This window comes from Gorilla gorilla, chromosome 10 (assembly GCF_029281585.2).
Source record: "Gorilla gorilla gorilla isolate KB3781 chromosome 10, NHGRI_mGorGor1-v2.1_pri, whole genome shotgun sequence".
NCBI lineage: Eukaryota > Metazoa > Chordata > Mammalia > Primates > Hominidae > Gorilla > Gorilla gorilla.
Window position 1 is genome coordinate 57,908,122 of NC_073234.2, and position 13,860 is coordinate 57,921,981.

Consider the following 13,860-nt stretch of genomic DNA (forward strand, 5'->3'; position numbering starts at 1 on the left):
TTTCAGCACTTTGAATATGTCATCACACTGCTGTCTGACTTCTAAGTAGATGATAGATGTCAGCTGTTTATCTTATTGGGTTCCATGGATGTGGTCCTTTTTCTCTTGGTGTTTTTGGGGATTTTCTCTTTGCATTTGTCTTTCAATGTCTTTACTGTGTCGTATTTGATGTGCATCTCTTTGTGTCTACTTGGCTTGGAGTCCACTAAGCTTCTTGGATGGGTAAATTTATATGTTTCACTGATTTTGGAAAGTTTTCAGTCATTATTTTAATATATACCACTGATTTTGGAAAATTTTCAGTCATTATTTCTTCAAATATATTCTCTGCTCTTTTTAATTCTTCTGTCCTTTTGATGCTACTTTTATGCATATGTTGGTGCACCTAATGGTGTGCGTTCATTCCTCTGAGGCCCTATTCATTTTTCTTCTTTTTTCCTCTCTGTTCTTCAGATTGCATCATTAACATCCCTTTAAGTTTGCGAATTCTACTAGCTCCAGTAGACAATTTCAGCCCCTTTGTGAATTTTTTAATCTTGATTATTGTACTTTTCATCTTCAGAGTTTTCCTTTGACTCTTTGTAAAATGTGATATCTTCATCTTTATTGTTATTCTCTATTTGATGAGACACAGTTATCATACCTCCTTTTACTTCTTTAAACATGGTTTCTTTAGTCCTTTGAACATATTTATATTAGCTGCTTTGAAGTTTTTGTCAGCTTAGTCTGACATCTGATATCTCTCAAAGGAAGTTTTTCTTGACTTTTTTCCTGTGTATGCATCATGCTTTGTATGCCTCATAAATTTTGTTGAAAACTGGACATTTCAGGTACTGTATTTTAGCAACTGTGATTACTGATTTCACCCTCCCTTCTGAGGCTTCTTGTTATGGTTATTGTTTACTTCTTTGTTTGTGTATTTTTTTTAATTACCTGGCTGAACTGTTTCAGTGAATTCTATTTCCCTTGTAGTGTGCAGCCTTTGATGTTACTCCTCATTGGGCACAGTCTTGGGCATGCACGGTGACCGTGATGCTCCTCTCCTTCAGGGATAACAATAGTCTTAGGTGGACTTTCTTCAGTTCTCTTTCCCTGAAATTGTGTTGAGTTTATGCGTGGTCTGTCTCTACTGATATCATGCTTAGCTCTTAATCTCCACTAATTGCTAGATGATTTCCCTATTCTTTCAACAATATTTTGGGGGAATAAATAACTCCATAATTTGATCCAATTAAATAGAGGCCCCATGGCCTCAATTAGTCTTATAGTCTTTGAGATCAGGAAAGTCCCCAAGAAGAGCCTTTCTTAGCTGCCTCATTCCCTGGTTCTCTCTGTTAAACTTCAATCTTATCTACCATTTGCCTTCAATGAGCTACTACCCTCCTCTTAACAACACACCACTAAAATCTTCTTTTCCATAAAGTACCTAAACTTGAACTTCTCCAGGTTTTATTCCAAATAAGCTAGTCACAATAGGAAAAGCTAGTGAATTTCCTATTTTTACAACTTGATTCTCTCCCTGGGAAGAAGCTCTGCAATACTGTGGATCTGGGGACAGGGACAGTGGCCCATTCCTCAGAGTAACACCCCTGCTCAATAAATAGAGTGCTGAGTCATGGCAGTAATCCCTGGTCTTCTTGGCTTTTGACCTTGTCAGCATGGAGTGTCTGCCTTACCAGTGATTTTTTGTGGGGACATTTCAGGCCTAGTGTGCTTGATCTACCATGCCTGGGAATAGATTGACTGCTCTGTGAGTAGGGGCTGGGTGGAAGAAGGGAGCTTCAGACTCTCAGCTACTCTTGCCTATAATACAACTTCTGCAGTACAGAGTTGGGTGGGATGAGAAATGCTGGTGGCCTGCCTGTCTCAAAGAGAAACCATAGCCTTAACAGGGAGCTAGGGGGAAATGGAGTCCTTAACTGCAGTCACCATGATTAGAACGATCATCTTGCTGAGGTGGGAGGAAAAGAGGGTGAGTCATGGTTCAGATGCCACAGGTTCTCACTGTTCTTACCTAGATTTAATAGATATTCTTTTGTTTTTCTTGGTAGCACAAATTTATTATTTAACAGTTATGGAAGTCAGAAATCTGAAATGGGTCTTACCGGGCTAAAATCAAGCAGTCAGCGGGCTGCATTCCTTTCTGGAGGCTTTAGGAGATAATCTGTTTTCTTGCCTTTTCCAGCTTCTAGAAGTTGCCTGCATTCCCTGCCTCTTGGCCCCTTTTCACCTTTTTTTTTTTTAATTACACTTTAAGCTTTAAGGTACATGTGCACAATGTGCAGGTTTGTTACATATGTATGCATGTGCCATGTTGGTGTGGTGAAATCAAGAAGAAAATCTTCTTGATTTTCTTCTTGAATAAATGTCTTCTTGAAGAAGATTTTCTTGAATAAATGTTTCTCCCTTTTCCGTATAACCATAGAACAAATTTCAGAGCCTTTAAGTGGTGGTTATAGTTATCATTTTCACCAGTCATGTTTGTTTCACTGGAGAGAGTGTCCATGGGCTCCTCACATCACCATTCTAGAAGTGTTTCCTCACATGATTGTATTTTTAAAGGCAGGCAACTTTGCAGAGGAATCCTATGTTCTCATTCAATCTTTGAGGCTGGTTAGCCCTATTTATTTCCATTCTTCTTCCCAATTCCCTATTTCACCCATATTGGTGATGAGTACCTACCTCCAACATGGTGGCTCTGACCTACTACTTTCCATTCAGTTGCCTTCCCAGGACTGTCCTTTCTCTGCTGCACTGTCTCTTTTTATACCTGTTCTTAAGTCAAGGATGTGTAATCTAAAACTTTTAACATTCTAAACAGTTTTTTCCTTGATATGTGGATGTCTTTTGTTGGTGACACATCCATTTCAACTCTCTTAAATGGAGATTATACATTCTACAATGGTTAACCTATCTCAAGACTGGTCAACTTTGTCCAACAACCCATCCTCCTTTTAAGCTGTGCCTTCTGGTCATATATTTGATGTAATTAGAGATAAGTAAATTGACAATGCAACCTAGTCTGCTAATACAAGGCCTAACAAATGTTGTTACTTTGGAAAGGTCGCCCAGTTCTGGAAATCTGGTCCTTGTCATTACATGTTGTATTGGGAAAGGTCTGGTCAATGAGACATCAAGAAAATCACAGGAGACGCATATACAAGTAAATCATATAACTGTCAAATGGAATTAAAATTTTATTTTATTTTATTAATGAATTTTCTTATAGGAAATACCTTAACATAAGTCCAATTATTACAAATAAAATATTTCTTCATGTACATGGAATTTGAATGAGATATTTGCACAATCAGGTTTTTAAATCATAAGATAGCTATTTCCATTTCTTTCTAACTCCCTTTCTCCAATGTCTCTGTAATCCTCTTTTTTCCCTATAAGATCTTGAAAAAGTCGTATAACTATAAACTGCGATTGCCCAGTTTATAGCTGAAGAAACAGACATTCTATGTTAACAGTCTGTCCAAGATCCTGAAGAAAGTCATAGGCAGAACTGGCAATAAAATGCTCTTCCTGCCCACTGGGGCGAGATGTCTCTCTTGCATGGTTTTCTAGGCATTTCTGAAATGCAAAGCTCCATTTCCAAAATTGGTTGTTATTGGGCATAGACACATGCTGTCAAAAGGAGCTGTGCCCATCTATATTCAGCCTGTATTTATCTCCTTGAGGCTACTGTTACCAAAAATACAAACTGCCCAATATTTTTGGAGATGTTCTGTAATATATAAACCAGATTCTGTGTTATGTTACACAGCATTTGCATGAATACTCTCCAGATGCTTGATGTCACAGAAAGAACTTATTCTGTTGTTTGGGATTCATCAAACCCAAATCCTCTGTCTTTGCATGTGACAGGATAGTCTGGGATAGGAATGCTAAAAAGAGTATGGACACATATGGCACTCTTTAGGGAAAATAAACTTCACCACATTGCAATATGAGATGAAGTTAAGGAGTGTGGTGTAACTTTAGAATGCATATGTCGAAAGTAAAGTAAAGTAAATGTTTTGTACTTTTTGCAAAGCCACAAAAACTTTTAAAAAACAAAAGTAATGTGGATCTATTTAACTGGTTGGTAATTACATAAAAGTAAGAGAAATAATCATATTCGGCTAATGTCAGTGGGTCTTGGCCAGCATCCAGTTTGAATGTTAAGAGTCAGTTGTTAGATATTTGGAATGTGTATTCATTATTATCAGGGTGTAGAGTTTAATATATATATCCATAAGATCTACCCTTTCGATTACATTGTTTAGATCATGTCCTTACTTTTGTTCACTTGATCTCTCTTGTTACTGGAAGTGGTATATTGATTTTTCCTATTATTAGGGTGTGTCTGTGTCTCCATGCATATCTCATAGTTTTTGCTTCATAAAAGTTGTTCTGTATGATTTGATACATAATATTTATTATGTGTTATGTCTTCTTTATGGATTATTACTTTTAGCACTTCCTTGGCATGTTTTAATGATTGGGGACTCAAATTCTCCTTTGTCTTTTATCAACATTGCTACCCCTACTCTCTTTTTATGTCCTTTGTCTTTTTATGCTTATTTTAAAATTTATTTTTATTTATTTTTTTGAGACAGAGTCATGCTGTGTCGCCCAGGCTGGTATGCAGTAGCACAATCTCAGCTCACTGCAACCTCTGCCTCCCAGGTTCAAGAAATTCTCCTGCCTCAGCCTCCTGAGTGGCTAGGATTACAGGCGACTGCCACCACGCCCGGCTAATTTTTGTATTTTTAGTGGAGACAGGGTTTCACCCTGTTGGCCGGGCTGGTCTTGAACTCCTGACCTCAGGTGATACATCCACCTCAGCCTCCCAAAGTGCAGGGATTACAGGCGTGAGCCACCATGCCCAGCCGGTGATATGTGTTTTCAAGTCTTACTCATTTTAAAAATTGAGTTGTTTGTTTCCTTACGGTTGAGTTTTGAGTTTTTTTATATGTTCTGGTCTTCTGTTGGATACGGCATTTTAGTCCGAACCTTGTCTTTTCTTTCTTTTAAATATCTCTCACAAAACAGTTTTCAATTTTAATAAAGTCAAATTTTTCTTTTATGGACTGTACATTTAGAGTCATTTCTGAGAAATCATTAAACTCAAATTACTAAGATTTTTCTCCTTTTGGAAATTTTCTTCAAAAACTTTTTATAGTTTTATGCTTTATACCTAGACCTACAAATTATTTTTAATTAAATTTTGTATTAAGTCTGAGGGATTTATAGACTTGATTTTTTTGTCTGAGTCAAAAACATATAGACAGACAACTGTTCTAACACCATGTGTTGAAAAGACAATGTTTTCTCCACTTATTTGCCTTTCTACCTTTGTCAAAAGTGTTGGTCATATTTATGTGGGTCTTTTTTTTCCTTTGATCTACATGTCTCTGTCTTCACCAACACCATACGTCTTGATTAGGATAGCTTTACGATAAGTGTTAAAGTAGCATGGGTCCTCCAGCTTCATTCTTCTTTTGTAAGCTTATTACAACTATTTAAATCCATAGCCTTTCTATATAAATTTTAGAATCAACTCTCTGTATGTACAAAGATTCTGGGTGGAAAATTTGTATTGGTATTATATTAGATCTATAGATTACATACATAATAAAATGTGTACAGTACATTTAAAAACTGTAAAACATAATTATTTAATGAGCATACATGAACCAACCAGTCAATCCAAGAAGTGAAACATTAAAACTTGCATCTATCTATATGCTTCTCCTCTATCTTATACCCATACTTACCTTTTTCTTTGATGCAGCAAGTTACTCAAGAATAAACATTCCAATTTATTGAATTCCTAGGTCTTTTGAATCATTTTACCTTCAATTTGTGATTTGGCTACTGGAATTTTACTTTGTGTAGTGGCTGCTTCTTCAAAATGTCAGGAGAGTAGAAGAGGAGATAAGTTTCATACTACGTATCTACTCTCCTGACATTTCATACTACATATGCATGTATGGAGAGAGAGACAGTGAGAGAGAGAGAGGACCTCGTATGTTGAACTAATTTTTAAGTTAAAGATTAGGTTTGAGGTTTAAATTTTAATCTTAAATGAAGTATTGGAATTAATTAACACACTTATTCACACTCATTTATTACTTCTAAAATCCTATAGGAATGTATAAGTACCTTTTATGGCACTTATAGTTCTCTTGTTGAATTACTTTTTTTAGGTACATATGCTGTTTCACTTAACAAATTTAGAGTGAGATCTGTCTGAACTTTCATGGTACTTGACACCATGTCTGCCAGTCAGTTAATTTTGAACAAATGAGTGAGATGTATTTTTACCTCCGTCAACATCATACCAAATTTTAGATAATTGTTTTACCATTTTTTTGAGATCATATTATGTAGCTTTCTAAGTGAGGACTAAGAACAGAAGTAAAGCTCATGAAAATTAGTCCAGAGAAATGGAACAATCGATAGTTCTAGACTCAACTAATTGTGTTAATGACCACCTAAGGCTCTCAGTAGTCAGTCAGATTTATTCCTTTTACTTCCAATGTGTATACATTTGAATATTTTTAAGGCACATTGATCAGGGAGGTAGAGAGCAAATGGAAGAATGGAACAACAGTATTAGGTTGCATGGCCCAATTGAGCACTCAAGGAGCATCTGGTTACAAGAAATTTACATGGTAGAATATATTTTCATTTTTAAATAACTTTATTTGGTGAAAAACCTATCTGAGAAGGAATGTGAGATTGGAGGTATACAGTGCAAAACCTGTATCAGGTTGATTAAGTATCAAATAGAATAATATATCCTAAGAATCAATTCTTTTTATTCAAATATTTGTGAACATAAAATACGACTTTGTCTGGTTTTAGTGTCATTCATTATCACAGAGTCTGAAGAGTTTTATATATGTATTTGTGTATTTACTTTTATAATACTACTATTTAATGTTTTTAATGCTGCACTTAAGTCATCCATTCAAAAACACTTATTGAGAACTTAGGCCCTGTTCTGGGCTCTGGGAATATAGCAATGAAGCTGACATAGAGTTCATATTCTAAATTTCATAACCAAGTGATGTTGTATATGATACATTTTCTTTGAAATTTATCTAAAACTAATTATTTCTGCAATGGAAAATTCTCCATTTATTGTCATTGTTTTATGCAAATATTTGATCTTTATTTGTTTTTAAATGAGAAATATACAATATAAGATTGCTAAGAAATCCAAGTTAATGACTACATTGATATCTATTTGTTTTAGCAATATTAATAATTCACATTATATATAGAGAGAGTTTATTTAGCTTTTGCTTTTATGACAAGATAATATTTTCATTCATATAATATAAAATCCAGTGTTTCATCACAATCTTGCTCAAGATTCATGAGTCTTAAGCCATTGAGATATTGTGAGGTAATTAAAGAATGTCATAATATTGTTCTGAATCTATATGCCTACTGAACATTGTCAGTAGACTGAACTTGTTTGCAGTTCTACTTTTCAATGTTTAAATCTGTACTGTAAAATTATATAAATATGACACAAATGTTACCCATTTTAATAACACATTTTCTCAGTTAATATTTACAATTTAACTGTTAACAAAGATAGTCTGAAGTATTTTGACATAAAAATGGTCTTGCACTTGGAAAGAATTAGATCATGAAGCTCACAGGGGACCCACACACCATAATGTGTGTAAATCATGTGGCATCACACATCTGCACACTGTTTCTGGTGTTTAAAATGGATGTAATTGCCAGGACAATAATATTATATTAGATAGTTTTGTGTGGTGAGTTAAGAAGTAATATTCTTACCACAAAAGGAATGGGGCAATAACAGAGATTCTGGAAAATATGTCAAATAGGTGAAACAGCATAGAAGTTAGTGATGAAGGGTCAAAAATGGAACGTGTAGAAATGTTAAAGTGCAGCAAATGTTGGTCCCCATGAACACTATTTGTGTCAGAACTTGCTAATTTCTACAGGACCATTAGTTCTAATTGTCGGATCATAGAGTCCTAGAGTTGGGCAGAGTTACTTCTCCACAAATAACATTATATAGTATTAATTCAGTTGCCCCTTGCAATTGAGAAGACTTATTTGTAATCAAATATATTTTGTAAATTTCATCTATTTTTCTTTGTTTTATTTACAATCCAGGGACAGTTTAGCATTAATTTGTCAGGAACTGGGATGAAGATATCCAGCACAGCAAAGTGGCTCGCTCAGGGGCGTTATACCTCTGTCAGCATACGAAGATCAGAGGTAAGTCCTGCGGGACCAACAAGCCTGTTTGAAATACTTCTGAGCTATGAACTAGCATTAAAGGTTCTCTGCCTAAAATGTAAACTTATATGAAATTGATGACTAAAGAGTTATTGCATATAATGGGTATATTACATATAATGGAGCACAACATTAATTTATGAAATGAAACGGGATTCATTTCTATTAATGTGCATGTGGCGGTTTTGTATATTTATGAATCCATATATGGGCTATGGATATTTGAACATAAATTGCCAAATGCCAGGACATATAGATTTTGTCTATCTCAAGTTTGGAGCTAATGACTTGAAATACAGATGTTCAAGAAAGGTATGCTTTTTACTATACTTTAATTACTGAAGGTTTACAGGTTTTAATATTTCAAAATGAGGGTTAAATTTTTTGTTTTCTTCCCTCACTGTTTTAGTGATGGGGGTGGTGTTGGAGACACTTGTCATATAACAAATATTCTTCACAGTTTTTTCAAGAATTAGGATTATGTATTTATGTTGTACTCATGTTTTCCTATCTTTATCTAGATAACATTGTTATTTTATCTATAAAAATGTAGACTGTTATGTAGTATTTATATATATAGTTATAACTATTTTTATAGTTTATTCTTATAATTATTGTAACTATAGCACATGTTGTATTATCCAAAGTAGAATCCACTTAATTTTCTGCAGGTATGGTGTTCTAACATGTACACTTCATGAAATGCTTTCTATTACTTATGGTTATTGTGTCTTAGATAACATAGCCCTGCTCATAGTAAATCTGGATCTAGGTTATATGTGTTCTCACCTGTATCGCACATAAATTAGCACCAGCACCAGCCCCGGTATACTCTAATGTTTTATGACTTTTATTTCTTATGATAAAAGTAAATTTTGTTATACTCCTATTTATATAAATATTTCTCATAAATGAAATTTAGTATTCTGATAGTCATAGCCTTTAAAACATTCTATTTCTGAAGATGATAAAATTGTGCTTAACGAAGGATTTGTGTTTTTATTAACTTCTAAAGATTAATTCATTATTCATTTCGTTGAGAAGTTCTATCTCAATCAAAAATGTTGCACATAACTAGTTCTTGAAATCTGATGCCTGGTGTGAAACTGACTGGTAAAATCCAGATATACTTACAGAAATGCAAACATATTTTCCTTTGCCAATAAGTTTAATGAAGATAGAGTTTTTACTTCAACAGAGGGAATAGGGAATTATACAACTCTGAGATTTTACTGCCGTTCCCTTCTCTGTGTACTCAGATTCTCCAGAGTTAAAATTGCTTTAGAAAGAGAAGGTAACTTCAAAAGCTTCCGGTCTCAAAACATTCTTCCATCTCAAAATGTCCCAAGAACCTACAGTTTTCTTCTCTATCTTTATTCTCTTAGACTTAAAAAAATTACCTTTTCCAGATATGATAGGAGTTCAACCTATTTTTGTCTCATGTTCTGGAAATGTCTTCAGTCTTGACTTTTAGACCTAAAGACGTGAGGCGTCTATCACGTCCTGACCAACCCACTTCAGCCTACCTCTGCCACCTGTTCCTCAGTGAACTGCTCTGCTTATGGAACAATCTCCCATTTTAGTTCTTTTCTAATTCTAATGATTGCTTTCAGCCCAGTTTTTATTTATTTATTTTCTCCATTTTACCACCTTCTATACTTTTCTCCAGAGTGTGTTTCTAATGCCTCCACGAGATGCTTGAAATAAATGGGATAGAAAATGAATTATATGCCTTTAAAGTCAAGTTTGTACAATATCTTTCTTTTATTTAAAGAGATTATTATATAAAATTATGTAAATACTGGATTGCAAATTGGGAGAGGTTTTAATAAACTCACTGAAGCAAATAGATACCTAGATGAAAAATATGTGGATTGAGATTGAAATATGTGGATTGGATTTAAATCTTAATTGAGATTTAAATTGTCTAAATTATAGTATGGTATATAATATTCAACTAGCTAATATGAATCTCAGGTTATCTAATATCCTTTAACTTTCCCATGTCCACCAATTTGAACTAATATCAAAAGGGGTATGATCTTTGACCTCAAATGCAATTGTTATAGGAAACCTCTGCTAATGATTTTAGCCATATGATTCAAAGCATTTGCTTTTTCTGCTATTTGCATACAGATACCAGCTTGTATAAGATTCTTCTGTATTTCTTCTTCCAATTTTCAGGATGGAACTAGATTTTTCGGCAAATGTGGAGGGTACTGTGGAAAGTGTCTTCCTCACATGACTACTGGTCTCCCAATTCAAGTCATATGAACATTTAGAAGGGGGAAGTATGCCCTAAAGAGGGGATATTCTCTGGAATATTCAAATAACTGGTGCTCATTTCTTTATATCTCCCTTCCCGAGATTTCCATGTCCAATATGTCTCTGCCTTTTTTTCAGGGTGCTCATCAGGGATTCAAATCACTGCTTAATAAGGTCTATAAAAGAAATTTAAGAGCTATCTTAATTTATTTTATATCTAATCAGGATATTTTTTAAAGAACATAATAATTTATAATAGAGAATACCAGGATTGAATGAATTATACCAAGACAGTGTTGCTCTTAACATCTTGGCCTGGACCACACTTATTTTATACCTATAAACACACATGTAAATCTCTGCTCAGTTTTGTATTGTACAATGAAATGTTTATTCTACTTGCTAAAATGAAGCAAGTAAATATTAGGATAATAAACATTCAAAATTACTATAAACATTATTGAATCCTTCCGACAAATAGCAAATCAATAGTTACGTAAAAAAGCACAGAGCCATTATACTTTGTACTCATACAGTTTAGATACCTTCTTTTATTTTTTCTTTAATTTTTGCTTGTGGATTATGGGGCTTCAATTAAAAAATAGTCCTCAAAATGAGGTACAAATTGTGTATTAAAAATGTATGTTTGGGTTAAATAGTAAATAAAAAATTCTGTGGGTATAATAAAGATATGATATAATTTAATTTTTAAAATCTACCTCAAATTTGATTGTACTTATAAGAACAATACATTGTTTTTATAATGTTTATATTCTGTTTTGCCTTTATAATTCTTGTATGTGTATATATATTCTTTAAAAATCTATTTTCTCAAAGTTATGTACTGTATTCTATTAATTAAATATGTGAGAATTCTTTTAATTTTGAAGATCTTATTTTGGTAAACAGAAAAATATATTTACATATGTAAAAGTTTTATTAGAGATGTTTAAGTTATTTTATATCAGAGGTTTCTCAAAGCCAGAACATAAGGGAGTATAAAAATTAACTATTAATTGGCAAATTCTCAGGTATTGAGTTTTTTTCATGCAGATAATTTAACCATGTATTATATAATAATATACTTTTGAAAGACATGTAGACAAATAATATTTTTCTATGGAAATCTACTCGGAAAACCAAAAAAAAACCAAATGGAATCTACTAATAGATTTTTGCCAGTGAATACTAGTGTACATTTTTACCCACAAAGTGTTTTTCTCCCAAACATTTCTTACAGGTGTATTGTACCATATAAAGCTCTAATGCAATTTTGTTTCAATGTGGTTAAACATTTGAAGATGTCTGTATCAAAAGAAGTATTTTGTATTATGTGCCTTAAGCCAGTTACAAGCATTAAGACAAAATGTGTGACATTTTCCAGGAATCTTTTCATGTATATTTAGAATCTTACAATTGATAAACATTTAAATAAACATATTTTTATGATTCATTAGCACTTTGTTTTTATTGTCTTTACATGTTAAAAAAAGAACTTTCACTGCAAAGAGCTATAACTCTAAAACTTCAGAAATTCTAATTTTTTTTTGGGGGGGGGACGGAGTTTCACTCTTGTTGCCTAAGCTGGAATGCAATGGCACGATCTCAGTTCACTGCAACCTCTGCCTCCCGAGTTCAAGCGATTCTCTTGCCTCAGCCTCCTTAGTAGAGGGGATTACAGGGGCCTGCCACCACACCTAGCTAATTTTTTGTATTTTTAGTAGAGTCGTGGTTTCACTATGTTGGCCAGGCTGATCTTGAACTCCTGATCTCAGGCAGTCCACCCACCTCGGCCTCCCAAAGTGCTGGGATTACAGGCGTAAGCCACCGTGCCTGGACAATTCTAAGAAAGTTTTAATCAAATTTGTGCAGTTAGGATGAAGCACACCTCCTATCTATGCCCCCATGGCAGAGGAAACCTGGCAGGAAACCTGGCAACAGCTTGCAATGCCTCTGAAAGCTTGTATATACAAGGACTACTGGTGTCTACTCAGATTCAAGTGACCAAACCAGATCACATGACCAAATCGTAGGCAGTGGGGCAGGGAAATGTACTCCTGCAGGGCGGGATGGCCAGATCTATGGAAATGGGTGGGGACTTAACAATCTCTCCCAAGGCAAGAAGCAGGTCCTTGTGATATATCATCTTCAACTCCCTAGAATTTGCCCAAGTACCTCCAAAGTGGTTAAATAAATTAAATTACCACTGGAAGAGAATAAAAATTTTAGTTGATCCACATTCTCAATGACACCTGAATTTCTGTTTTGTTTTGTTTTCTAATCTGGTGGGACATAGCATGGTATTTCATTGTCTGAATTTATATTTATCTGAATACCAGAGTAGATGGGGATCTCTCATACTTTTTTACATTTGGTTTCTTTTTCTGAGAATCGCTTTTTTATTATCTTTGTCAGTTTTGGTTTAGGATTTTTTTTAAGTTAAAGGGCTTTTTAATAGTTACCATCAGGGTGGGAACAAAAAAATATAAGTTTACAGTTTGGGGCTGTTATTTTAAATTCACTTTCTTTGTCACTTTTCTGTGTCTATGTCAAAGTGTTGCTGTTTTGCTCAAATATTTTGTCTCCTTTCTAACCCCAAATTCTCAGTACATAGCATTACTTTCTATTTCACAAGAAAGAAAACCATTGAAAATAAATTCTTTCAACTTCCTGCCACTTTTACGTCTCCTCTCCATGTCCCTTGCCCCAAAAAAGAGAAAGAAAAAAAAAAGTCGTATTTCTGAATAAAAGCCAAGCAGCTTTATGTGAATGCAATTGAAAACATTTGAGAATCTCTTGCCAAAAAGCATGCTTTTGTATTGTACCTTAAATTAGTTGCAAATATTAATACACAACTTAAAACGATTTACTTGTTTAACATTTAAGAAGACATGCTCCCTGCATCTATTTTATCTTTTTTTGTTCATGCCCTGGTGGAGAAACAATTACCCGGCTCATGTCTAAGGACAATCACTCAACCTCTGCCTTTGATTTCTCCCACTCTGAATTCTCTAAGACTTCTTTCCATTGGTTATTCTGTCTCCCTTTCCTTTCTCTCACCACTGGTTCCTTTTCTTCATTCAAAAACCATGTTTGCCTCTCTTCTATATTAAAACAAAAATATCTCATTTTCCTGTCCAATCAATAATTATGTCAAGTTAGTTTATCATATTGTTTAAATCTTTTCTATATATTTATTGATTTTTCTAATTGTAGTATTGATTATTGAGAGATTGTAATCAATATAGTCAGTACTGCAATTTAAAAAAATCGTAAAACAGATAATTCTCTCTCTATTTTTAGTGTTTC

General features: G+C 34.0%; 1 protein-coding gene across 1 annotated transcript in view; it reads left to right on the forward strand.

Annotated features, from left to right (window-relative positions):
- The window catches only part of ADAMTS20 (ADAM metallopeptidase with thrombospondin type 1 motif 20), a 197,356-nt gene extending 185,350 nt beyond the window's left edge, over nt 1-12,006 (forward strand). Inside the window, exons 38-39 of the mRNA XM_055358826.1 lie at nt 8,161-8,265; nt 10,471-12,006. Of these exons, the coding sequence (XP_055214801.1) occupies nt 8,161-8,265; nt 10,471-10,560 (195 nt within the window). The 3' untranslated portion in view covers nt 10,561-12,006. The remainder of the gene's footprint in view (nt 1-8,160; nt 8,266-10,470) is intronic.
- Nucleotides 12,007-13,860: the final 1,854 nt, after the last annotated feature.